Below are 26760 nucleotides of genomic sequence, written 5' to 3'. Positions count from 1 at the left end.
AAACCAGGAAAGTTATAAGGGCCAAAATTTGTCATTATACAAGTTATATAGGGAACATTAATTGGGTGGAGCTTTATTAAATTCGGAAGTGATGATGAAAAACACCATTGTTTGATGGGAAATTATTAACCGACAAGTTAACATTATAACCATCATAAATCCTAAACGGATTACAATAAATTAAAAATTTTAACACAATTTTTTTAAGGGCATTGAATATTATATTTTCGAATGATAAAATCAATTTTTGATTTCTTTTTTTTTTTTAAATTGCATTTTTTCTTTTGCTCTTATGCATTTATAGTGCATCCAAATTCTGTCAAATTAAGTTTATATATCTTAAATTTTCCTGTAGAATAGTATACTAAAGTCGGATTTGAAGTATATTCAGCAGTTTTTGGTCTATCAAAAAATGTCGCCCAAAATCGGTCTTTTGGCCGCAGATATGCAGATGAAGGAGTTGAAATTTAAAAAAAATAATTACGCCAATATTAGTGCTGATCCAAAAACATTCATAAAAGGTATGATATCACAATTTCATAAATATTGCGTGAAGCCTAATATATGTATATGTTTTATTTTTGATTTTGTCAGAAACCTTAGGGATTGTATTTATTTGTTAGTAAAAAACTTAAGTTGGGTGCAAGTGATTTTCTTCAATTCGGCAACTCTACTGCCCTTTTGCATTGCACTAAAAACAACAATAACACTTGCTATCAAAATACAAACATTGCATTTTTTCCTTATTGTTCTATTTCTACTTTTACTTTATGCTTTTCTTATTTCTCTGCTTTAATAAAGATTTTACTCTTGTTTTCTAAAGCTCTTCTTTCATAAAAAAAAACAACAACACATCAAATTTAAATGCAAATCACTCACATAAGCTTCGGTATAAAGGGATTTTGCATAGAAAAAACAACAACATTAACAAACACCGGTAACTACAAGAACAACAAAGGAACAAACGACGCACTTATTTTAATTTGAGACTTATTTTCTTTTTCACTGATTGATTTTCATTAAATCTTGATTTTAATACTTAATTATTATAATTTTTAATAGATTTCTTTATTATGATAAATATTTAAAGAATTTTTAAGATTTAGAACACTTTTACTATAATTAAAATACACTTACAGACGGACGACAAATTTTAACGTGTTAATTTGGTGGTAACCGCGGGAGAACTAAATAAATTCTTTTCTAAGGTAGAGTTGCCAATGAAGAGAGGAATTTGTTAGATAGAAGGATTTCATTGATAAATTTAGGATTTTAATGGGAAAAGGGTAAGGATTTTATCGATAAAATTTGGAGTTAGCTAGTTAGTCATAGTTTGGTTTTACCTTCCCTCTAAAGCTAGTAAACTCTCTTCCCTTCCCGACTACTCCCTACTACTATTTAACCTTATCTTCTGCTATCGCCCTAATTGTCTTCTGACTGTCTAGAAATGTGTGAAATGTGTGGATTTATTCTAATCCATATAGGAAGCTAGTGTTGTGAATAGGTTGCCGTATAAATATTTTTGTTACTGGGCCTTCACTACCCCCAGGCCACTTTTTCCATAGTTTAGGGTCATCCGTGTTGCAACGGATTGCTCTAATGTTTCGCTTGACCATGACATACTATCAGAGATCATTGATTCAAAGTTCCCTATATATTCAGACTGTGTTGTGTGCGATCGATCATGAATCGTTCGGTTGTAAGTGCTGTCTAATTTCTTATGTATGTATATCTCAACGTTTCCAGAGCCTTGGTTTACGTTATGCTCATGGCACCACTTATACCCAAGCAACATGTACGCTGAACTCACTGTAGTGGTTCTATGTTATACTTTCTGTCCAAAAAAGTCTACCGGATTATTGAAGCATTATTTATAATTGTCATATTAGGACTAAGGCCACATTTCCTGCCTATGGTTCTTCTACATAGCGCTCAGCATCTATGTGCCTTGTTGACTTTATGTAGAGCCACCATTTTCTTTGCAATTTTTTATGATGTTTGGTACAATTTTAAAAATTTCATTAGCCGTCTCTGGTCTTAGATGTTCAATATTTATGTTTATACTAATATTTAAATTTACATGTGTTTTGAATATAATCGTTAATATTGTTTTAAATGGTTCTACACATACATATAATTTATTAAATATTTTAAATTAAAGCTATTTTGCATTAAACAACAAACATATTTCACATTTCAAAAGAATTCCCATTATGTTTGGGCACAGTGTTGCGAAATGGAATTATTTTACATATTCGAAGATATGTTAATCTGAACTCGATTTTTGTGACAAATCAAATACCAATTTAAAATTGTATAAAATTTTCGTTAAAACGTTTATTTATAAAAAAATTAGCTTAAACATTTTTTATATTGTGATTTCCGAAAATGTGCTTCTATAAGTTTTAGGTGTTACGAAAAGAGGAAATTTGCTTTATATTTTAATAAAATAAATTTTCTTAATCGTTACACTGTCTGCCATCCAGTGTGCAAATTTTCCGCTTCAAAAGCAAAAACAAATAAAAATATCACACATTTAGCAAAAAAAAATAAAACAATTTTATGCCGTCAAATATTAAAATAAAATCCTTCAAAATACATATTTATACTTATGTATGATTTTTGTTATTGTTGGCACAAAACAATAATAAAAGTAGCAATAACAACAAGTAATCTACTTATTAGATCTGTTCTTCAAAAGAAAAATTGTCTTAAAGGGGTCTTACTTTATTCCCTAATTTATATTCATAACAATTTGTCAAAAGTTTATAAATCAAACTTTCATACAAAATTTGTTTGTCAAATAATGGCAATTGAACTCACAACCCTCCGAATAATAATAGACTAGCACACCTTAAAAACAATTTTACATACAGAAGAACAAAATAAGACCTCTCCAACACAAATTTTGTTTTTTTTTAAGGGCAGGTCTAACAAACACCAATACTGCCACATATTTGTTTTTGTACCACTACCAAAATATTTTCAAAATCACATACATTCATATTTACTTTGTATAGGGGCGCACGAAACTGTGCCAAGTTCTCTTTAAATGGCCAATGGAGGAGAAACCATTATTAATAATTTGTTCTGTTTAATTTCTCGTTGCTAAAAGTGTGCGTAAATGGCATGTTATATTGTCTGAATGTCAAGAAAATTTTAAGTGAAAAAATCACACAAAAATTCAAATAAAAAATAACCGCAAAAATTATTCAAAGCAATAATCATTTTGCAAAGACCTAAAAATTATTTATTTGTTTGTTAATATAGACAAAATACATTTCTTTCTTTTCGTTTTGCTTTTTTAACTTTGAAAAATATTAATTTAGCGTTAAATTTTTCTTATGATATTTAAAACAATATTTAAAATTATTGTCGTATTTATTGTTTTTGTTGTGTGTTTTCGTTCCTTCGTCAAAAATATAAATGACAAACTTTTGCATTTCCGGTTAAAATATTTGTATGTATGAAACGGAAAAATATTATATATGAAAAACATGAATTTTTTGTTAATTAATTTTTGAAAGCAATAATCTTTTTGCCATGTTTTGTCCTTTGAGCCCTTATATATTAGTAAAAATAGAAAAAATGAATTATGATTATATAAAATTAAAAAAAAACTCGTAAAATTTAAGAACTGAATTAGAGCTGAATTAGAACTGAACTAGAACTGAACTAGAACTGAACTAGAACTGAACTAGAACTGAACTAGAACTGTACTAGAACTGAACTAGAACTGAACTACAACTGAACTAGAACTGAACTAGAACTGAACTAGAACTGAACTAGAACTGAACTGGAACAGAACTAGAACTGAACTAGAACTGAACTAGAACTGAACTAGAACTGAACTAGAACTGAACTAGAACTGAACTAGAACTGAACTAGAACTGAACTAGAACTGAACTAGAACTGAACTAGAACTGAACTAGAACTGAACTAGAACTGAACTTGAACTGAACTAGAACTGAACTAGAACTGAACTAGAACTGAACTAGAACTGAACTAGAACTGAACTAGAACTGAACTAGAACTGAACTAGAACTGAACTAGAACTGAACTAGAACTGAACTAGAACTGAACTAGAATTGAACTAAAACTGAACTAGAACTGAACTAGAACTGAACTAGAACTGAACTAGAACTGAACTAGAACTGAACTAGAACTGAACTAGAACTGAACTAGAACTGAACTAGAACTGAACTAGAACTGAACTAGAACTGAACTAGAACTGAACTAGAACTGAACTAGAACTGAACTAGAACTGAACTAGAACTGAACTAGAACTGAACTAGAACTGAACTAGAACTGAACTAGAACTGAACTAGAACTGAACTAGAACTGAACTAGAACTGAACTAGAACTGAACTAGAACTGAACTAGAACTGAACTAGAACTGAACTAGAACTGAACTAGAACTGAACTAGAACTGAACTAGAACTGAACTAGAACTGAACTAGAACTGAACTAGAACTGAACTAGAACTGAACTAGAACTGAACTAGAACTGAACTAGAACTGAACTAGAACTGAACTAGAACTGAACTAGAACTGAACTAGAACTGAACTAGAACTGAACTAGAACTGAACTAGAACTGAACTAGAACTGAACTAGAACTGAACTAGAACTGAACTAGAACTGAACTGAACTAGAACTGAACTAGACAACTGAACTAGAACTGAACTAGAACTGAACTAGAACTGAACTAGAACTGAACTAGAACTGAACTAGAACTGAACTAGAACTGAACTAGAACTAAACTAGAACTGAACTAGAACTGAACTAGAACTGAACTAGAACTGAACTAGAACTGAAATAGAACTGAACTAGAACTGAACTAGAACTGAACTAGAACTGAACTAGAACTGAACTAGAACTGAACTAGAACTGAACTAGAACTGAACTAGAACTGAACTAGAACTGAACTAGAACTGAACTAGAACTGAACTAGAACTGAACTAGAACTGAACTAGAACTGAACTAGAACTGAACTAGAACTGAACTAGAACTGAACTAGAACTGAACTTGAGCTAGCTCGAACTGTATGAAATTTAAGTAGAAATATTAATTTTCTACAGAAAATTATTTTTTCATTTCATATGTTGCATTTGTCTGACTAATTTACCTTGTTATGTACAACGGAGCGTGTGAGCAATAATTTATACAATTATTCTAATATAAAGTATACGTCTACGCATTAACATATTATAAAGATAGGTTTTGATCTTCAAAATAACATCAATTTGTTCTCACAAAAAAAAAAAACTAAACAAAAGTGTTAATGATTAATTTGTCGTTAAATGTTGTTTGTTTTGATTTTTTTTTTCTGATTCTAAATTTATTTAACAGATCAGGGCCGTTCAAATATTGTGTAAAATCAATTGAAATGTCATTTGGCACACTTTTCAACATGAAGCAACCCCCCTTTTCTCACTCAGATACAAATACTACATGTCGATGACAACCACTTTTTAAGGACATTTAATTATTTATTAATCAATTTTGTAGTTTTGTAGCATCGATTTCAAAAGAAATGAAATTTTCTAGCAATTGCAAACAATTGATAAAGAAATTTCGATAGATTCTATAAAGATAGAAAACGTTTAACTATTAAAGTGAAGAACAATTACAAGCTACTTTGACATTTAGATTTTGAAGGCATGAATAGATTACAGAGTGTTAAATGTATGTTTTCATTAAATTCATCATAATGTATTGAAATATAGAAATATTAGAAGCAGGTTTTAAATCATAAAATCGACTTAAACTTAAAAATAGAACTATCAGATTTTAACTAAAAAGAAATCACATTTTGCCAGTTCTGCCAGCTCCCTCACATGTATTGATCAATGAAAACATGCCACTTTTAATTAATGTAATTATTTTATACGTTTTTATTTTTATTTATTTTCTATATCGTCTTAACGTTAAGCAATTGAAAAGCTATTAATTAAAGTCAATAATTTAAAAAAGAAACATTTTCAAAACAAAATTTCGTTTACTAATTATTTCCCGAATTTTTAAGCATTTTGTGAATGGAGGTGTTTATCAAACAGTCTGACTAATATATATCTCAATATATATTTTGTAATTTTTTAAAAATGTTTTTTTTCGTTCTTTTTGAAATTTAGTTCAGTTTGCTTTCATTAAGAAGGTTAATGTCAACTTTCGTGCAGTTTTCTTCACAGTTTTATTTCTGAAAAAATGCCTTTGGCATTGAACTTTTTTCTGTGTTTGTGTTTTGTTTGTTTTTATAGAATTTTGTTTTCTTAAAGAAACAATAAAAATTTTGTTTAATTATTTTTATTTTTTCTCTGTTTTTTATAATACATATAGACAAACATCACTTGTTTCTTTAGTCAAGAATTGGCAGACTCTTTTTTTATCAAAATAAATAAAAAAAGTCTTAAAAATACATGCCGCGCCTGCCTTAAGAATATAATAAATTATCGTTATTTATTATTTTGGATTTTTGACCTTCAAATTTAGAGAAATAAACAAAATTGTAAATAAAAAAAAATGTCAATCACGAAAAACTTGAGTGATAGACGAAAATTCAGATTAGACAAACTAAGTTTAGAGAAAGTCTAAACTTTTTTTCTTTAACATTGAGAAAACATTTCCAAAGTAAACTTTTAAAAACTGTTAAAATATATATTTTGATTTTATTAATCGAATTATATTAAAAAAATTCCCCACTTGAAACAAAAATTTTTAAAGTTCAATAACTTTCCTTCATATATGATTTTCAATGAACCAAGAATATTTTTTTGTAAATAAATTTTAAATAAACTTTCACTTGATTTTTTTTTGCAAAAAACGTGTAATAAAAAATTCCACCAATTCATATTTTGAAATCCCACAAATATCATTTTTAAATCTACGCAAATATTTTTATTATTAATCATATTTTTCTTTTCTCAAATTCATTAAAACAAAATTTTCCTATTATTAACACTCTTGCTATTTATAAAGTTGTAAAAATTTTAAAATAAACATTTCAACGCATTCCAATGACCATCAACATTAAAAGAAATCTGTGAATAGAAATGTTTTATTTTTGAACAAATTTTTCATTGAATATAGACAGACGTTTGCTTGATTTTAATTTTTATTTATTGCTTTGTTTATAAACAAAATATGATTTGATTAAATAAATTAGTAATGCAAGTTCATTTATTAACAAAATAATTTTATAGTTAAATAGTTGAGAGATGATTAATTCATATGAAAATTTGTAAATATTAACCCTATAAACAAACTACGTTTTAAGCTTTAGTTTCCAAATGTAAATCGAAATTTTCCTAAAAAATCTCAATTTTAAAGATAAAATCGAAATAGAAACTGAAGTAGAACTGCAACTAGAACTGACTAGAACTGAACTAGAACTGAACTAGAACTGAACTAGAACTGAACTAGAACTGAACTAGACTGAACTAGAAGCTGAACTAGAACTGACTAGAACTGAACTAGAACTGAACTAGAACTGAACTAGAACTAGAACTGATAGAACTGAAACTAGAACTGAACTAGAACTGAACTAGAACTAGAACTAGACTATAACTGAACTAGAACTGAACTAGAACTGAACTAGAACTGAACTAGAACTGAACTAGAACTGAACTAGAACTGAAACCTAGAACTGAACTAGAACTGAACTGGAACTGAACTAGAACTGACTAGAACTGACTAGAACTGAACTAGAACTGAACTAGAAACTGAACTAAAACTGAACTAGAACTGAACTAGAACTGAACTAGAACTGAACTAGAACTGAACTAGAACTGAACTAGAACTGAACTAGAACTGAACTAGAACTGAACTGGAACTGAACTAGAACTGAACTAGAACTGAACTAAAACTGAACTAGAACTGAACTAGAACTGAACTAGAACTGAACTAGAATTGAACTAGAACTGAACTAGAACTGAACTGGAACTGAACTAGAACTGAACTAGAACTGAACTAAAACTGAACTAGAACTGAACTAGAACTGAACTAGAACTGAACTAAAACTGAACTAGAACTGAACTAGAACTGAACTAGAACTGAACTAGAACTGAACTGAACTAGAACTGAACTAGAACTGAACTAGAACTGAACTAGAACTGAACTAGAACTGAACTAGAACTGAACTAGAACTGAACTAGAACTGAACTAGAACTGAACTAGAACTGAACTGATGAACTGAACTAGAACTGAACTAGAACTGAACTAGAACTGAACTAGAACTGAACTAGAACTGAACTAGAACTGAACTAGAACTGAACTAGAACTGAACTAGAACTGAACTAGAACTGAACTAGAACTGAACTAGAACTGAACTAGAACTGAACTAGAACTGAACTAGAACTGAACTAGAACTGAACTAGAACTGAACTAGAACTGAACTAGAACTGAACTAGAACTGAACTAGAACTGAACTAGAACTGAACAAGAACTGAACTAGAACTGAACTAGAACTGAACTAGAACTGAACTAGAACTGAACTAGAACTGAACTAGAACTGAACTAGAACTGAACTAGAACTGAACTGGAACTGAACTAGAACTGAACTAGAACTGAACTAGAACTGAACTAGAACTGAACTAGAACTGAACTAGAACTGAACTAGAATTGAACTAGAACTGAACTAGAACTGAACTAGAACTGAACTAGAACTGAACTAGAACTGAACTAGAACTGAACTAGAACTGAACTAGAACTGAACTAGAACTGAACTAGAACTGAACTAGAACTGAACTAGAACTAGAACTGAACTAGAACTGAACTAGAACTGAACTAGAACTGAACTAGAACTGAACTGAACTAGAACTGAACTAGAACTGAACTAGAACTGAACTAGAACTGAACTAGAATTGAACTAGAACTGAACTAGAACTGGAACTGAACTAGAACTGAACTAGAACTGAACTAAAACTGAACTAGAACTGAACTAGAACTGAACTAGAACTGAACTAGAACTGAACTAGAACTGAACTAGAACTGAACTAGAACTGAACTAGAACTGAACTAGAACTGAACTAGAACTGAACTAGAACTGAACTAGAACTGAACTAGAACTGAACTAGAACTGAACTAGAACTGAACTAGAACTGAACTAGAAGAACTGAACTAGAACTGAACTAGAACTGAACTAGAACTGAACTAGAACTGAACTAGAACTGAACTAGAACTGAACTAGAACTGAACTAGAACTGAACTAGAACTGAACTAGAACTGAACTAGAACTGAACTAGAACTGAACTAGAACTGAACTAGAACTGAACTAGAACTGAACTAGAACTGAACTAGAACTGAACTAGAACTGAACTGAACTGAACTAGAACTGAACTAGAACTGAACTAGAACTGAACTAGAACTGAACTAGAACTGAACTGAACTGAACTAGAACTGAACTAGAACTGAACTAGAACTGAACTAGAACTGAACTAGAACTGAACTAGAACTGAACTAGAACTGAACTAGAACTGAACTAGAACTGAACTAGAACTGAACTAGAACTGAACTAGAACTGAACTAGAACTGAACTAGAACTGAACTAGAACTGAACTAGAACTGAACTAGAACTGAACTAGAACTGAACTAGAACTGAACTAGAACTGAACTAGAACTGAACTAGAACTGAACTAGAACTGAACTAGAACTGAACTAGAACTGAACTAGAACTGAACTAGAACTGAACTAGAACTGAACTAGAACTGAACTAGAACTGAACTAGAACTGAACTAGAACTGAACTAGAACTGAACTAGAACTGAACTAGAACTGAAAACTGAACTAGAACTGAACTAGAACTGAACTAGAACTGAACTAGAACTGAACTAGAACTGAACTAGAACTGAACTAGAACTGAACTAGAACTGAACTAGAACTGAACTAGAACTGAACTAGAACTGAACTAGAACTGAACTAGAACTGAACTAGAACTGAACTAGAACTGAACTAGAAAAAGAACTGAACTAGAACTGAACTAGAACTGAACTAGAACTGAACTAGAACTGAACTAGAACTGAACTAGAACTGAACTAGAACTGAACTAAACTAGAACTGAACTAGAACTGAACTAGAACTGAACTAGAACTGAACTAGAACTGAACTAGAACTGAACTAGAACTGAACTAGAACTGAACTAGAACTGAACTAGAACTGAACTAGAACTGAACTAGAACTGAACTAGAACTGAACTAGAACTGAACTAGAACTGAACTAGAACTGAACTAGAACTGAACTAGAACTGAACTAGAACTGAACTAGAACTGAACTAGAACTGAACTAGAACTGAACTAGAACTGAACTAGAACTGAACAGAACTGAACTAGAACTGAACTAGAACTGAACTAGAACTGAACTAGAACTGAACTAGAACTGAACTAGAACTGAACTAGAACTGAACTAGAACTGAACTAGAACTGAACTAGAACTGAACTGGAACTGAACTAGAACTGAACTAGAACTGAACTAGAACTGAACTAGAACTGAACTAGAACTGAACTAGAACTGAACTAGAACTGAACTAGAACTGAACTAGAACTGAACTAGAACTGAACTAGAACTGAACTAGAACTGAACTAGAAACTGAACTAGAACTGAACTAGAACTGAACTAGAACTGAACTAGAACTGAACTAGAACTGAACTAGAACTGAACTAGAACTGAACTAGAACTGAACTAGAACTGAACTAGAACTGAACTAGAACTGAACTAGAACTGAACTAGAACTGAACTAGAACTGAACTAGAACTGAACTAGAACTGAACTAGAACTGAACTAGAACTGAACTAGAACTGAACTAGAACTGAACTAGAACTGAACTGGAACTGAACTAGAACTGAACTAGAACTGAACTAGAACTGAACTAGAACTGAACTAGAACTGAACTAGAACTGAACTAGAACTGAACTAGAACTGAACTAGAATTGAACTAGAATTGAACTAGATTTGAACTAGAATTGAACTAGAACTGGACTAGAACTGGACTAGAACTAGACTAGAACTGAACTAGAACTGAACTAGAACTGAACTAGAATTGAACTAGAATTGAACTAGAACTGAACTAGAACTGAACTAGAACTGAACTAGAACTATACTAGAACTATACTAGAACTGAACTAGAACTGAACTAGAACTGAACTAGAACTAGAACTGAACTAGAACTAGAACTGAACTAGAACTGAACTAGAACTGAACTAGAACTGAACTAGAACTGAACTGAACTAGAACTGAACTAGAACTGAACTAGAACTGAACTAGAACTGAACTAGAATTGAACTAGAACTGAACTAGAACTGGAACTGAACTAGAACTGAACTAGAACTGAACTAAAACTGAACTAGAACTGAACTAGAACTGAACTAGAACTGAACTAGAACTGAACTAGAACTGAACTAGAACTGAACTAGAACTGAACTAGAACTGAACTAGAACTGAACTAGAACTGAACTAGAACTGAACTAGAACTGAACTAGAACTGAACTAGAACTGAACTAGAACTGAACTAGAACTGAACTAGAACTGAACTAGAACTGAACTAGAACTGAACTAGAACTGAACTAGAACTGAACTAGAACTGAACTAGAACTGAACTAGAACTGAACTAGAACTGAACTAGAACTGAACTAGAACTGAACTAGAACTGAACTAGAACTGAACTAGAACTGAACTAGAACTGAACTAGAACTGAACTAGAACTGAACTAGAACTGAACTAGAACTGAACTGAACTGAACTAGAACTGAACTAGAACTGAACTAGAACTGAACTAGAACTGAACTAGAACTGAACTGAACTGAACTAGAACTGAACTAGAACTAACTAGAACTGAACTAGAACTGAACTAGAACTGAACTAGAACTGAACTAGAACTGAACTAGAACTGAACTAGAACTGAACTAGAACTGAACTAGAACTGAACTAGAACTGAACTAGAACTGAACTAGAACTGAACTAGAACTGAACTAGAACTGAACTAGAACTGAACTAGAACTGAACTAGAACTGAACTAGAACTGAACTAGAACTGAACTAGAACTGAACTAGAACTGAACTAGAACTGAACTAGAACTGAACTAGAACTGAACTAGAACTGAACTAGAACTGACTAGAACTGAACTAGAACTGAACTAGAACTGAACTAGAACTGAACTAGAACTGAACTAGAACTGAACTAGAACTGAACTAGAACTGAACGAACTGAACTAGAACTGAACTAGAACTGAACTAGAACTGAACTAGAACTGAACTAGAACTGAACTAGAACTGAACTAGAACTGAACTAGAACTGAACTAGAACTGAACTAGAACTGAACTAGAACTGAACTGAACTAGAACTGAACTAGAACTGAACTAGAACTGAACTAGAACTGAACTAGAACTGAACTAGAACTGAACTAGAACTGAACTAGAACTGAACTAGAACTGAACTAGAACTGAACTAGAACTGAACTAGAACTGAAACTGAATAACTGAACTAGAACTGAACTAGAACTGAACGAACTGAACTAGAACTGAACTAGAACTGAACTAGAACTGAACTAGAACTGAACTAGAACTGAACTAGAACTGAACTAGAACTGAACTAGAACTGAACTAGAACTGAACTAGAACTGAACTAGAACTGAACTAGAACTGAACTAGAACTGAACTAGAACTGAACTAGAACGAACTAGAACTGAACTAGAACTGAACTAGAACTGAACTAGAACTGAACAGAACTGAACTAGAACTGAACTAGAACTGAACTAGAACTGAACTAGAACTGAACTAGAACTGAACTAGAACTGAACTAGAACTGAACTAGAACTGAACTAGAACTGAACTAGAACTGAACTGAACTGAACTAGAACTGAACTAGAACTGAACTAGAACTGAACTAGAACTGAACTAGAACTGAACTAGAACTGAACTAGAACTGAACTAGAACTGAACTAGAACTGAACTAGAACTGAACTAGAACTGAACTAGAACTGAACTAGAACTGAACTAGAACTGAACTAGAACTGAACTAGAACTGAACTAGAACTGAACTAGAACTGAACTAGAACTGAACTAGAACTGAACTAGAACTGAACTAGAACTGAACTAGAACTGAACTAGAACTGAACTAGAACTGAACTAGAACTGAACTAGAACTGAACTAGAACTGAACTAGAACTGAACTAGAACTGAACTAGAACTGAACTAGAACTGAACTAACTGAACTGGAACTGAACTAGAACTGAACTAGAACTGAACTAGAACTGAACTAGAACTGAACTAGAACTGAACTAGAACTGAACTAGACTGAACTAACTGTGGAACTAGAACTGAACTAGAATTGAACTAGAATTGAAACTAGATTTGAACTAGAATTGAACTAGAACTGGACTAGAACTGGACTAGAACTAGACTAGAACTGAACTAGAACTGAACTAGAACTGAACTAGAATTGACTAGAATTGAACTAGAACTGAACTAGAACTGAAACTAGAACTGAACTAGAACTATACTAGAACTATACTAGAAACTGAACTAGAACTGAACTAGAACTGAACTAGAACTGAACTAGAACTGAACTAGAACTGAACTAGAACTGAACTAGAACTGAACTAGAACTGAACTAGAACTAGAACTGAACAGAACAAGAACCTTTTTCATTAGATCTGAGTCATTTATTGGCCGATTTAACTGATAGAAAATATAATGGGCTTTCATAGAAATAACAAGCAGAATTCACTCTATTAAAGAAAATATTGATTTTCGGAATTTAATAAAGTAATTTATAACGGTTTTTCATAATTAGCCCTTATTAAGGAGCTAAGATCAATTGTGGACCTATACACCGACATATTTAGATTCATATAAAAACTTGTTAAAAACTTGCAACACCATACTAATGTTTTTATGAGCTATTTATTTAAAAAAAGCCATGAACACTTTTTAGGGTTAAATATACAATGAAATGTGAATGAAAATATTTTTGAATATTATTAATGATGTCATTTGTGAGATTTTAAATAAAACCAATGATGTGTTTTTTTTTCGTTTAAAATAAAAATTTAAAAATTTTATTTATTGTGAATTTATTTTTAGAAGGATCATATTTTTATCTTATTTACAATATAACAGGATGCTTTGTTTTAAAATAAAATTTAATAAAAAATAATAATATAAAAGCTAAAAAAAAAACTAAAAAATAAATAAAAATTAAAGAAATAAAAAATTAATACTACCCTAAAGGATTTATTAATTTATAATTAATATATACATATTATAAGGATTTATTACATATTTACACACAATATACAAGAATGTTAAAGAGATCCATTAAAAAATTTTATAAAAACTAAAATTTTTTAATTAAACTCAAAGAAAAGAATAATAATAATAAGTATAATTAAAACTAAAATGGTAGAAAAAAGTTAAAATAAAAACTATTTACACTCTCCATAATTCGAAAGGATGTTTTAAAGGGGGTATAAAATTAAAACTATTTTTCAAATTCAATCAATAAATTTAAAACTACCGCTACAGGTTTTAACTAAAATTAAAGGATTTTTATTGCTTTTGGACACTTTTTGTAATTATTTTTAATTTGTTATAGCAATTTCCAACTTACACCATATTCCATATGCTATAGGTACGTCTTTGTAGCCTTTCGGCTTTTTCCTCCTCTTCCGCCAATTGTTCATAGTCTATTTCCAGATATTCCTTACCACCAAAACTCACTTTACGTCCGGTGAATTTTTTCAAATAGTTTATATGCGATGATACATCTTTGCCATCGATATCAAGTAAATAGGATATACTGGTAATACGTTCCTTAATGCGACCACGACGCCATTTAATCTGAGTCTTTTTAAAACGTTCCGCATATAGGACTTCATCGCCAATATGGTACTCCTTGTGCATGATACAAGATTTCAAAGGTTTAATTTCATCTTCCTGTTCTTGTTCCGATTTGGTATTTTCTGATTCATCAGTTATGGAATCATCTTCGTCAGTGACATAAGATATGGGTTTTTCTAAAGTTTCTATTTCAGTATTTTGTGGTTCTTCTGTGGCGCCCGGATGGAAGAAGTTATCACCTATGGAAAGTCTACGTTTCTGTCTCTTAATAATAACTTTCTGTTTCACTTTACGTTCCTTTTTGGGTTTTTCGGTGGCTGCTGCTTCCTCAGAACCAAGGGAATTGGAGGATTCCGATATTTCGGTAGATTCTGAACATTCTTCAGTCAATTCATCTTTTGCGGGTTCTAAAACTGCTGCATCTGTAATAGTTTCCGTATCTTTTTCAACTTCTTGAGCAGGTTTTGTGATTTCTAAATCTGCTTTCTGGGTTTTATCTACCGAGGCTTGTCGTACGATTTTTTTGAGAATTACTTTCTTTTTATGCTGTTCCGGATGTGCTATAATTTCAGCCGTTTGCACGGGTGCAGGTGCCAATTGCTGTTCAGGCATTGTGTTTGGTTGAGGTGCTGGTACTGCAGTTTTTTGCTCGTTTGATGATGTAGTTGTTTTTGGTGTGAGGTCTGTTGAGCTACTAATGGAATTGTGTGGAGAGCTTATGGTTTTTGTATCAGCTACTTTCGTTATTGATCGTTCTCCTTGTTGTTGTTGTTGTTGCTCTACAGCGATGTGGGTTGACGTTGGTGTTTTATCTATACAAGGCTCTTTTAACGATACTTTGACGTCGTCGTTTTGCTTGTTGTTGTCTTCTTCGCTTTTAACGATCACAACATCCGTTGTTGCAACCACCTGCTGGTGTTGTTGCTGTTGTGTTATTATAGGCTTCTGTTCTACTTTTTCAGTTTGTGTAATTTCTAAATTATCTTTAGATTTTTCCGTTTCTTTTATGGAAAGTTGTTTAATTTTAGTTTCATGATTAGTTTGCTCTTCCTTGATTGTGGAAGTTTTGATTATAGTTGTTTCTTGTTGCAAAAGATCTCGCAAATCGTCCGGTTGCACTACGTTTTCCCGCTTTAATTGACCGTTTGCTTCGCTAGTTTTTGATGAACTTAACACAGTTGTTGCATTTTCTAACATAGCGCCGCCAGCAGCTTGTAAATCGTTTGATTTGAAATTTGTAGTTGTAGATTTAATTGTCGCCTGCTTTTCTTGTTGCAGTTGTTGTTGTTGTTGTTCTTGCCTCGGCGGTGGCACTGAATTTTCAATTGTTTTTACATTTAATGACGCCGCCTCATCGATCACTAATTGCGTTGGCAGCAATAAATTTCTTTGGCTAGTGATTTCGTTGTTAATTTGTTGTAATTGTTGTTGTTGTTGCTGCTGTTGTTGTAATGGTTTTGGCATTAAAACATCCTTGTTTTTATCAGTGTGTATCGATTTATTGTCTTCGTCTATCGATTTGACAAGATCATCACTTTTATCGTTCTTCTCTTGTTCTTTTTGTTTTGATTGCGTTGTTGCCAATTGCGAGTTATTGTTGCTTTTTATAGAGGATTTCTTAACTTTCACAATTTTCGGTTTTGGCGTCACTTCCTCAACTATACCGGAAGTATTTATTTTGGCGGTAATTAATTTCTTTTTGACCATTGCCTCCGAATCGGAAGGTCGTCGATGTATTTTAGCTGGTATGGCCAACTTTACGGGGGGTTCAATTTTGGATCCTTCTACAGCCGCCAAGGAAGCTCTTCGAGCTGGATCTTTAGTTTTTATTATCACTTTTTTCTTAGTTTTAGTGGGGGCTTCGTGATCAGCTTCTTTTTTTACAGGTGGTTTGGGTATGGCTCCTTTAGTTTCCTCCTTCACAGTTGGTACATCTTCCTTGTGATTTTTGTCATCTTCAGTTGATTCTTCGATCTTAATTTCAATCTTATCTTGTGATTCACCATTTTGTTGGGCAATCTTAATGTGATCTTTAGCTTCTGTTTTATTTTCAGTTGCTTTAATATCTTCCAAAGATTCCTGTTGTTCTTCCTTTAAAGTGTAAAGATTTTTATTGATTTCTGTAGTCGAAGTTTGGACTTGATCTTTAGTTTTAATCACTTCCTTATTTTCGATGTGATTTTCCTCTTGTTTTTCGCATTTGGATTTTAATTCTTCTTTTATAACTTCAGAATTCAGAGCGGGTAGTTTGGTTTCAATCTTCCTGTTTATATTATCCGTTTCATCTTTAGATTCTAATAATTTTTCATTGGCTTTCTCCCGTTCCTTTTCCTCTTTCTCTTTCTCTTCGGTGAACAAACTACGTCTGCGTACTTTTTTCACAAATCTAAATGTAACGGGGGCTTCTTCTTTCTTAGGCTCCTCTTTGGATTCCTTAAGATTGTTGGCCACAGCTGGAGTTTGAGTTTGAGTTTCATTGTCATTTTCATTATCGGTGCTGTATTGCTTCAAAACGCCTTTGACTTCACTGAGCGATGCTGATATGCGAGCCTTTAAACGATTTAAACGTTCTATGGGATCTTCGGCTTCATCTTGAGAATCTTGAGTTCTTAAACGTCTTTGACGACGTAAGCGTGTTCTTTCTGGTAGAACATCTTCCAAAGAAGAGTCTATGGAAACGGCACGACTAACAGCAGAAGGTTGTTCCGTTTGATTGCTTGTGTTTAGGGGGGTATAACGGGCTAAATCTACCGATAGCAAAGAGGTGGATTGTGTATTTCTTAAGGCACCCAAAGAGGGGCGACGAGTTGATACAACTTCAGCAGTAGAATCATTTGAATTTCTCCTTAAGGCGGAACGATTTGAAATTGTTTCACTTATTGAGGGCGTATTTAAAACCGAACGATTTGCTATAGCTTCTGGTGGTAAATGAGAACTAATGCTAGAACGTTTGCTAGCCGAATTATCAGTTTTCAACGCTGACGATCTGGGTGTATAAGAACTATCACTATTATAATTACGTGAAGAACTTAGTGAAGAGGGTAATCTGCTATTATTTAAAGTAGAATCATTTGTTAATCTTCCTAAGTTAGAACCAATATGACGACCAGCATAATTTGTACTAACACTATTAACAGCTGTGGGTAAATTTTCATGTTTACCAATTGAACGATCCGAAGACGTAGTCGTCGGCAAAGCTCCTTTTACTCTATTCATTTCGAACTTCATTTCATCGATTTGCAAGTCGTTAGATAAAATATTATTTTTTTGCTCAAGAGCTTCATGTGTTTGCAATAAGTCTTTATTGGCGCAATCTTGTTCATTGTCCGCTAAACGAGTTACAGTCATTTCATTCACTTTCACACTTGTCAAATTATTATTGGTCGTTAACGTATTTGTTGGCGTATCGCGTAACACTTCATTTAACTCGTTTAATCGATTTTGTACATTAATTGTCTCTATGGGATCGAATTCCAATTTATTTTTAACTTTAACGTTGATTTCTGTATTCAGTGCGGCAGCGAGCACATTATATTTTTTTGGCAATACTAATTCACTAGAATTTGTATAATCCTCAAGTGACGTAGTATTTAATATAGATTCATTTAACGTTTTGGGAGTGGGGGAATATGGGGAGGTTGGTTCTTCACTTTTAACTAGAAAACTACCCGTACTACTATTGTTGGTTTGTGCTTTCGAGACACTGTGAACAACCGCCTTAGCTAACGTATCGCGTACATCTGAGCGTTCCACAATTTGGCCAACCTCACGATCACAGAGATCACCAAGATCATATTTAGTTAGTAGAACCTCTTCATCATCATTAATGCTCTCGGAATTTCGAACACTTGTTACAGTCGTTGGGGGTGTTAATGCGAAACGAGTATTGGCATCATGATCTTGAACATCTTTACGATGAGTTGCGTTTGTGCTCTCTTTTGGGCTATTATGATTTGTTGTTAAAGAATTTTGAATTTTTTCAAAGAGCACAACAATGGCGTCTTGTATGCGCTCAATTTTTTCCGCATAATAACCCACTTCGTTTGGTCGTGAATTATTTATAGAATTTATGGCTGCTAATATATAAACATCGGCGTCGTCATATTTTGTTGTTGTTGTTGTTGTTGTTTGTGGAGGCGTTGGTTGTTTGTTTTCGTTGATCTTTAATGGTGATGTTGTTGGTGTTGTTAGTGGATTTTCCTCCACATGAACTTGTGCGTCTTGAACTTGAGACATACATTCATTATCAATATTTTGAAATTTTTGAACATTTTGCGTCATTGATAATGATGTCGAACAAGTAGATGATGATGATGTTTTCGATGGATCAGAATTGTTTATTTTATTATAATTATTATTTAAATAATTGTTTAAAGAGTTTTCTTTAGTTATTTCAGGATTTTGTAAGGGAAAAGTTGAAATACAAGCGCGATCTTTCATATCTATTTTGTTGGGAAATTTTATTAAACATTTTTCATTGTATTGTCTTAAAGTGTTTGAGGTCTTAAGAATTTCTTTATTTTGATATAATGTCTTTATTCTAATTTGATTTAATTTCAAATTTGTTTCTTTTGGAATTATTTTTTCACAGGGAAATTGTCCTTTGTATTCGTTTATTTTCAGAGGAAATTTTAAAAGTTCAATCTCATGTCGCTTAAGTTGTAAGGGAAATTCTTTATTGAATTTATAAATTTTAGTTAAAGGAAATTTTTGAAAATCTTTCTTTTGTTCGACTTTTCTAATATTATGCTTGATTTTTAAGTTTTGTTTAAATTTGAAATCCAATTGTAAAATTTTAGAATTTGTATAATCTTTTTCTTGAAAACCTTTATCAGCATAAAGAAATGAACATTTTCGGGGCTTAGATCTTAAAGGAAATTTCAGTTTTTGTCCATATTTAAACTCATTTCTTAGAGATTTTTTCATAATTTTATTATTTTGACAGGGAAAATTTCCGTTATATTTCTTTAAAATTTCAAACGGAAATTGTTGATGTTCAAGATGTTGTTGTTTTCTTTTTAATTTATTAAAAATTTCCATATTTTTAACAATACGTTGAGATTTTAAATGTTTAAGTAAACCCTGCCATGTTGTTAATTTTTGTTTTTTATTTTCATAATTTTCGCCAAGCGGAAATAATAGATTTCCATTTGATTTGATGGTTTGACAGGTAAATAGTAGTGGTGGCTGTGTTGACGTAGAATTGCTTGAATCACCTGAATCATTAAGAATCGATAATTGCGTTGATAAATTGACGTCATTAGAGGTTTTAACAGCTGCTGGCGGTTGCATTGCGACTTCCATTTGAGATGTCATGTTTTTAGTCAAATTTTGACCTATTTTGTGCCCCCAACAAAATCAATCACTCTCTCCAACTATTTAACAACACTCTTTCGTATAATTTTTCTCAAACTCTTCACTTTTCACAAAAATTTCTCTCCCTCTCGTTTTAATACGATTTTCTCTGTTCTTTTTTTCTTTTCGCTCTAATTAACTTGAGTTCTATTTTTATTTTATTTAAATTTCTACTCTTTTTACTTGTTAAACTAAATTTTTCTAAATTTATTTAAAATTTATTATATTTATTAAAATTCTTTACTTTTATTATACATATATTTTAAAAATATTTTTCTTGAACTTGTCTTCACAATTAGTTGCGAGAAATATTTTTCGTCTTCACTTTTCCGTCAACAACAAAACCTGTAAGAGCTCGCGCGAATTTGTAATATCATGTTTTCTTTTTTCAAGAAAAAAAAAATTGCCACTAAAAATTTAAATATTTATTTATAAACACTGTAAAAATGTTTCTTTAATTTTCTAGTTTTAATTCAATTAAATTTTTTTTCTTATTTTTAATTTAAATGCATTACCAATAAATTTTAATTACAAACATTTGTATATTTGTGTCTTCGGTATATAGAAAAAATTTTGTTTATATGTTTATCTCTATGTGGATTTGCTTAGAATCGTTTTATATATTATATAGAAAAATTTCGTGTGTTTTTAATTTTCCTCCCCACCATTAAAATTGTTTTGGTTTTTCGTAATGCAAAAGATGATTTTCTGCCAAGATTTTTTTCGCCTTTTCGTATTTTGATTTTTTTGTTGACATTTAGGCCTGTCACAAGGTTTCATGCAGAAACATTCTTGTTCAATACAGAAGTGATTCGAATACAAATTGTTAGTCCAGATTCACTGCGAAATTGAAATAACCTAGTAAATATGTGATATGCCTTAATATAATATTGTATATACATATTTATTTGTTATATACATAATAAGTTTAAACAACCGGCTCGAAATATTCAATTCTGTTGCCTCTATTGTTTAGATTTTATTTTATTTGATGGTGGCAGTTTTATATTTTTGGCATTCATTATTATTTTATATAAACAAAGAAATATACATACATACATACATACATACATACATAAGTATGTACACACATACATATTTTAATATTTACGTTTATATTTATTTGATATTTTTATTTGGATATTCCCGGGAAAATTTGTCCAGAAATTTGATGTCTTTATAAACCTATTCCACAATGATATCGAAAAGTATCTACTTATATTCGAAATCCTATAAATGGTCCTACGAACCAGAAATATTTTAGCCATCGCAGTAGGAACCTATCATCAGTTGTAGTTCTAGTTCAGTTCTAGTTCAGTTCTAGTTCAGTTCTAGTTCAATTCTAGTTCAATTCTAGTTCAATTCTATTTCAGTTCTAGTTCAGTTCTAGTTCAGTTCTAGTTCAGTTCTAGTTCAGTTCTAGTTCAGTTCTAGTTCAGTTCTAGTTCAGTTCTAGTTCAGTTCTAGTTCAGTTCTAGTTCAGTTCTAGTTCAGTTCTAGTTCAGTTCTAGTTCAGTTCTAGTTAGTTCTAGTTCAGTTCTAGTTCAGTTCTAGTTCAGTTCTAGTTCAGTTAGTTCAGTTCTAGTTCAGTTCTAGTTCAGTTCTAGTTCAGTTCTAGTTCAGTTCTAGTTCAGTTCTACACCATTTACAGTTGTATTTCAGAATTTTCCAGTTCTATTTCAGAAATTTCCATTTATATTTCAGAATTTTCCAATTATGTTTCAAAAATTTCTAATTATATTTCAGAAATTTCCAATTATATATCAGAAAATTCCAATTATATTTCAGAATTGTTTTTAATATTTCAGAAATTTCTACTTATATTTCATAAATGTCCACTTATATTTCAGAAATGTCCATTTATATTTCAGAAATTTCTAATTATATTTCAGAAATTTCTAATTATATATCAAAAAATTCCAATTATATATCAGAAAATTCTAATTATATATCAGAAGTTTCCAATTGTATTTCAGAATTTTCAAATTGTATTTCAGAAGTTTCCAGTTGTATTTCAGAATTTTCAAATTGTATTTCAAAAAATTCCAATTGTATTTCAGAAATTATATTTTTATACCAAAATATTTGTGTAACATTGTATGTAGTAATTTTAGGACGAATAATCTACATATATTTTAATTTTGAAATGTATATGGATACATAGTGCTGTTCTGTTTTATAATTTTTGATTACTGCTTATTACTTATTTATACATAAATTGTATATCGAAAATAAAATACGAATCGTTAATATTTTATAAATACATGTGTTCAATTCAATATAAGTCGTAGTTAGCTAAACAACTCCGGAATTTGAGTTTAAACGCTACATATAGGTTGTTTTATAGACCTAAAATAACTACATACAATGTTACATAAATATTTTTGTATAAAAATATAATTTCTGAAATACAATTGGAATTTTTTGAAATACAATTTGAAAATTCTGAAATACAACTGGAAACTTCTGAAATACAATTCGAAAATTCTGATATATAATTAGAAATTTCTGAAATATAAATAGAAATTTCTGAAACATAATTGGAAATTTCTGAAATATAATTAGAAATTTCTGAAATATCAAAAACAATTCTGAAATACAATTAGAATTTTCTGATATATAATTAGAAATTTCTGATATATAATTGGAATTTTCTGATATATAATTAGAAATTTCTGAAATATAATTAGAAATATCTGAAATATAAATGGAAATTTCTGAAATATAAGTGGACATTTATGAAATATAAGTAGAAATTTCTGAAATATTAAAAACAATTCTGAAATATAATTGGAATTTTCTGATATATAATTGGAAATTTCTGAAATATAATTAGAAATTTTTGAAACATAATTGGAAAATTCTGAAATATAAATGGAAATTTCTGAAATAGAACTGGAAAATTCTGAAATACAACTGTAAATGGTGTAGTTCAGTTCTAGTTCAGTTCTGGTTCAGTTCTAGTTCAGTTCTAGTTCCGTTCTAGTTCCGTTCTAGTTCAGTTCTAGTTCAGTTCTAGTTCCGTTCTAGTTCCGTTCTAGTTCAGTTCTAGTTCAGTTCTAGTTCAGTTCAGTTCTAGTTCAGTTCAGTTCTAGTTCAGTTCTAGTTCAGTTCTAGTTCAGTTCTAGTTCAGTTCTAGTTCAGTTCTAGTTCAGTTCTAGTTCAGCTCTAGTTCAGTTCTAGTTCAGTTCTAGTTCAGTTCTAGTTCAGTTCTAGTTCAGTTCTAGTTCAGTTCTAGTTCAGTTCTAGTTCAGTTCTAGTTCAGTTCTAGTTCAGTTCTAGTTCAGTTCTAGTTCAGTTCTAGTTCAGTTCAGTTCTAGTTCAGTTCTAGTTCAGTTCTAGTTCAGTTCTAGTTCAGTTCTAGTTCAGTTCTAGATCGGTTCTAGTTCAGTTCTAGTTCAGTTCTAGTTTAGTTCTAGTTCAGTTCTAATTCAGTTCTAGTTCAATTCTAGTTGAGTTCTAGTTCAGTTCTAGCTCAGTTCTAGTTCTGCTCGTTAATTAAAAATAACTAAAGCTTATATTGAATCAATTAATTCAAACCTCTGATCGAAAATTTTTTTTAATAACAATCTACGTAAAAGATCAAAATACATTTTTATAATTATTTTAATCCTTCTTTTCACTTCAATCAGAAAAAAATATTCAATTCAGAAAATGTTCAATGAACTTCATTCAATATTTGTAGCAATTTCTTTTTTAAGAAAAAAAAAAATCACATACATAGAAAACAAATCATATTTGGCATCTAATTTTTTTTTTTTTTTGGCAACTAATCAAAGAAATTATTAACAATACGCGTCTGAACCTCTTCATCAACAACAAAATATTTAAAATTTTGCCAATTTTGTTATTTTCTATATGTACATAATTTGAAATACAAATTATATATACATATATGCAAAAAAAAAAAAGAAAAGAAAGATATGCTATAATCGCACATTTAAAAATATTTATGTTAGGTATTTAGTTTGACTCAAAATTTTCGTTATTAAGTGAAAAATACATATGTAGACATTGGGGATTTTATTATGAGACAAAAATATAAATACTTGGAATTTTAATTGAAACGTATAATTAATATTAATAACAAAATATGCTTGTGATGCGTTTTTGTAATCAATGGTATTTGGCACATTTGACAGATTATAAATACTTTTGTGAAATTATTTCAATTTTAAATTTCAAAATTTTATTTGAAAATTATAAAAATATATTAATGAATTTTCCCATAAATGATGCAGAACTTTTTTCATGTTTGATAGAATTGTGTTGAAATAACTTAATTAAATTTTAGTGAGCTCTTTTTAACAAATTTTCTACAAAAAAATATATCAAAATTATTTTTAATGAGGAGCCAGGCGCCCTTCCTACATAAGAACTGCCCTTTTATTATCGAATGCCTCCCAGATTTTATCTGAATTATACACAAAGATCGAAACATTCTTAAAATTGTAACGCATATTGTACAATATCAAAACTCCTCAAGCGCATTTCTCACGCGTTGGGGGAAGCGAAAGATACAAATTGAGGGACGAACGAACGAACGAACGAAACGAACGAACGAAGAACGAACGAAACGAACGAACGAAAGAACGAACGAACGAACGAACGAACGACGAACGAACGAACGAACGAACGAAACGAAGAAACGAACGAACGAACGAACGAACGAACGAAAGAACGAACGAAACGAACGAACGAACGAACGAACGAGAACGAACGAACGAACGAACGAACGAAACGAACGAACGAACGAACGAACGAAAACGAACGAACGAAGAACGAACGAAAAGAAACGAACGAACGAACGAACGAACGAACGAAAACGAACGAACGAACGAACGAACGAAACGAACGAACGAACGAACGAACGAACGAACGAAAGAACGAAACGAAAACGAACGAACGAAACGAACGAACGAACGAACGAACGAACGAACGAACGAACGAACGAACGAACGAACGAACGAAACGAACGAACGAACGAACGAACGAAACAACGAACGAACGAAACGAACGAACGAACGAACGAACGAACGAACGAACGAACGAACGAACGAACGAACGAACGAACGAACGAACGAACGAACGAACGAACGAACGAACGAAAACGAACGAACGAACGAACGAACGAACACACGAACGAACGAACGAACGAACACGAACGAACGAACGAACGAACGAACGAACGAACGAACGAAACCAGCGAACGAACGAAAACGAACGAACGAACGAACGAACGAACGAACGAAACGAACGAACGAAGAACGAACGAACGAACGAAAAGAACGAACGAAGAACGAACGAAAAGAACGAACGAACGAAAACGAACGAAACGAAGAACGAACGAACGAACGAACGAACGAAAGAACGAACGAACGAACGAACGAACGAACGAACGAACGAACGAACGAAACGAACGAACGAACAAACGAACGAACTAACGAACGAACGAACGAACAACTAACGAACGAAACACACGAACTAACTAACGAACAACTAACAACGAACGAACGAACTAACTAACGAACTAACTAACTCAATAACTAACTAACTAACTAACTAACTAACCTAACTAACTAACTAACTAACTATACTAACTAACTAACTAACTAACCACTAACTAACTAACTAACTAACTAACTACTAACTAACTAACTAACTAACTAACTAACTAACTAACCTAAACTAACTAACTAACTAACTAACTAACTAACTAACTAACTAACTAACTAACTAACTAACTAACTAACTAACTAACTAACTAACTACATAACTAACTATGTATTTTCCAAAAAAAAATTTAATTTTAAAGAAATAGATCAATTTAAAAACATATTTGTTTTTTTATGCTCAAATTCTAGTTGTCCCATTCAATATCATGGTCGGCCCTGTGCCGCTGCTCCAGCTACGGGTAATAAACTACAGCATATGCGAGAATTACATGATTTTATTGTAAGTATTTTTGGTGAATTAACGGAAGCTGAAAAGGAAGCCATACAAAGGAAAATGAACAAAGTATAGCACAAGCTAAAGCCCTAGCAGCCGAAAGAGCTAAGAATTAAAAGAAAAATCGGATGATAAAGCAGAAAAACTGCAAAATACGGATCTGAAGCCAACTAATAATAAAAAATAAATTTTGCAACCTAATAATAGGTTCATTTCTTAATTATACAAAAAAATTGTATAATATAATTTATTTTTATAAATATATTATTTTTTATAAATATAAGTATTTACAAAACAAATTAAATGTGCAAACACTTTAATTCTCCAAATACAACACTGTTATTAACATTACAGTTTTAGAGTCATTGCTGCTGTGACAAACATATGTTTACTTAACGTTGTTGTTGCAATTGCACTGAACAAATGTCAAACAATAAATACTGCATTTACTACCAAAATTTGTTCTAGATCTTTTCAAAACTTAAATAAAAAAGAAAAGTTTCACAAACATTATTTGCTACAAGAAAAGTATTGTGTGTTAAGCATTTATAGAGAAATTATTTTAAATTAAAACAATAAAAACAAAATGTTTGGTTTAATAATATCCGGAAGACTGGTGAGTAATATAAACAA

At 31.4% G+C, this 26760-nt stretch overlaps 3 protein-coding genes across 3 annotated transcripts in view; 2 read left to right on the top strand and 1 right to left on the bottom strand.

Moving 5' to 3' along the window:
* Nucleotides 1–26414, top strand: part of LOC119611973 (2-oxoglutarate dehydrogenase-like, mitochondrial) — a 39944-nt gene extending 13530 nt beyond the window's left edge. Inside the window, 2 exon segments of the mRNA XM_037967682.1 lie at nt 26043–26176; nt 26179–26414. Coding sequence (XP_037823610.1) covers nt 26043–26176; nt 26179–26243 — 199 coding nt within the window. The 3' untranslated portion in view covers nt 26244–26414.
* On the bottom strand, nt 14024–20543 carry LOC119611971 (FK506-binding protein 5). The gene has a single exon (XM_037967677.1). It carries the CDS (start codon nt 20137–20139, stop codon nt 14590–14592), a length of 5550 nt encoding a protein of 1849 aa, XP_037823605.1. The 5' UTR covers nt 20140–20543; the 3' UTR covers nt 14024–14589.
* Nucleotides 26415–26528: 114 nt separating the features above from the next.
* Nucleotides 26529–26760, top strand: part of LOC119611977 (protein OPI10 homolog) — a 1116-nt gene continuing 884 nt past the window's right edge. The window contains exon 1 of the mRNA XM_037967685.1: nt 26529–26743. Within this exon, the coding sequence (XP_037823613.1) occupies nt 26714–26743 (30 nt within the window). The 5' untranslated portion in view covers nt 26529–26713. The remainder of the gene's footprint in view (nt 26744–26760) is intronic.

This window comes from Lucilia sericata, unplaced genomic scaffold (assembly GCF_015586225.1).
Source record: "Lucilia sericata isolate MDLA Ls3-8-SP2 unplaced genomic scaffold, ASM1558622v1 Contig001569F_arrow, whole genome shotgun sequence".
Lineage (NCBI taxonomy): Eukaryota > Metazoa > Arthropoda > Insecta > Diptera > Calliphoridae > Lucilia > Lucilia sericata.
This window is presented reverse-complemented; position numbering and strand designations above follow the sequence as displayed.

What these genes read in the sequence shown, in the direction of transcription:
- LOC119611971 (XM_037967677.1), bottom strand. Translation starts at nt 20,139, where the DNA reads ATGACATCTCAAATGGAAGTCGCAATGCAACCGCCAGCAGCTGTTAAA.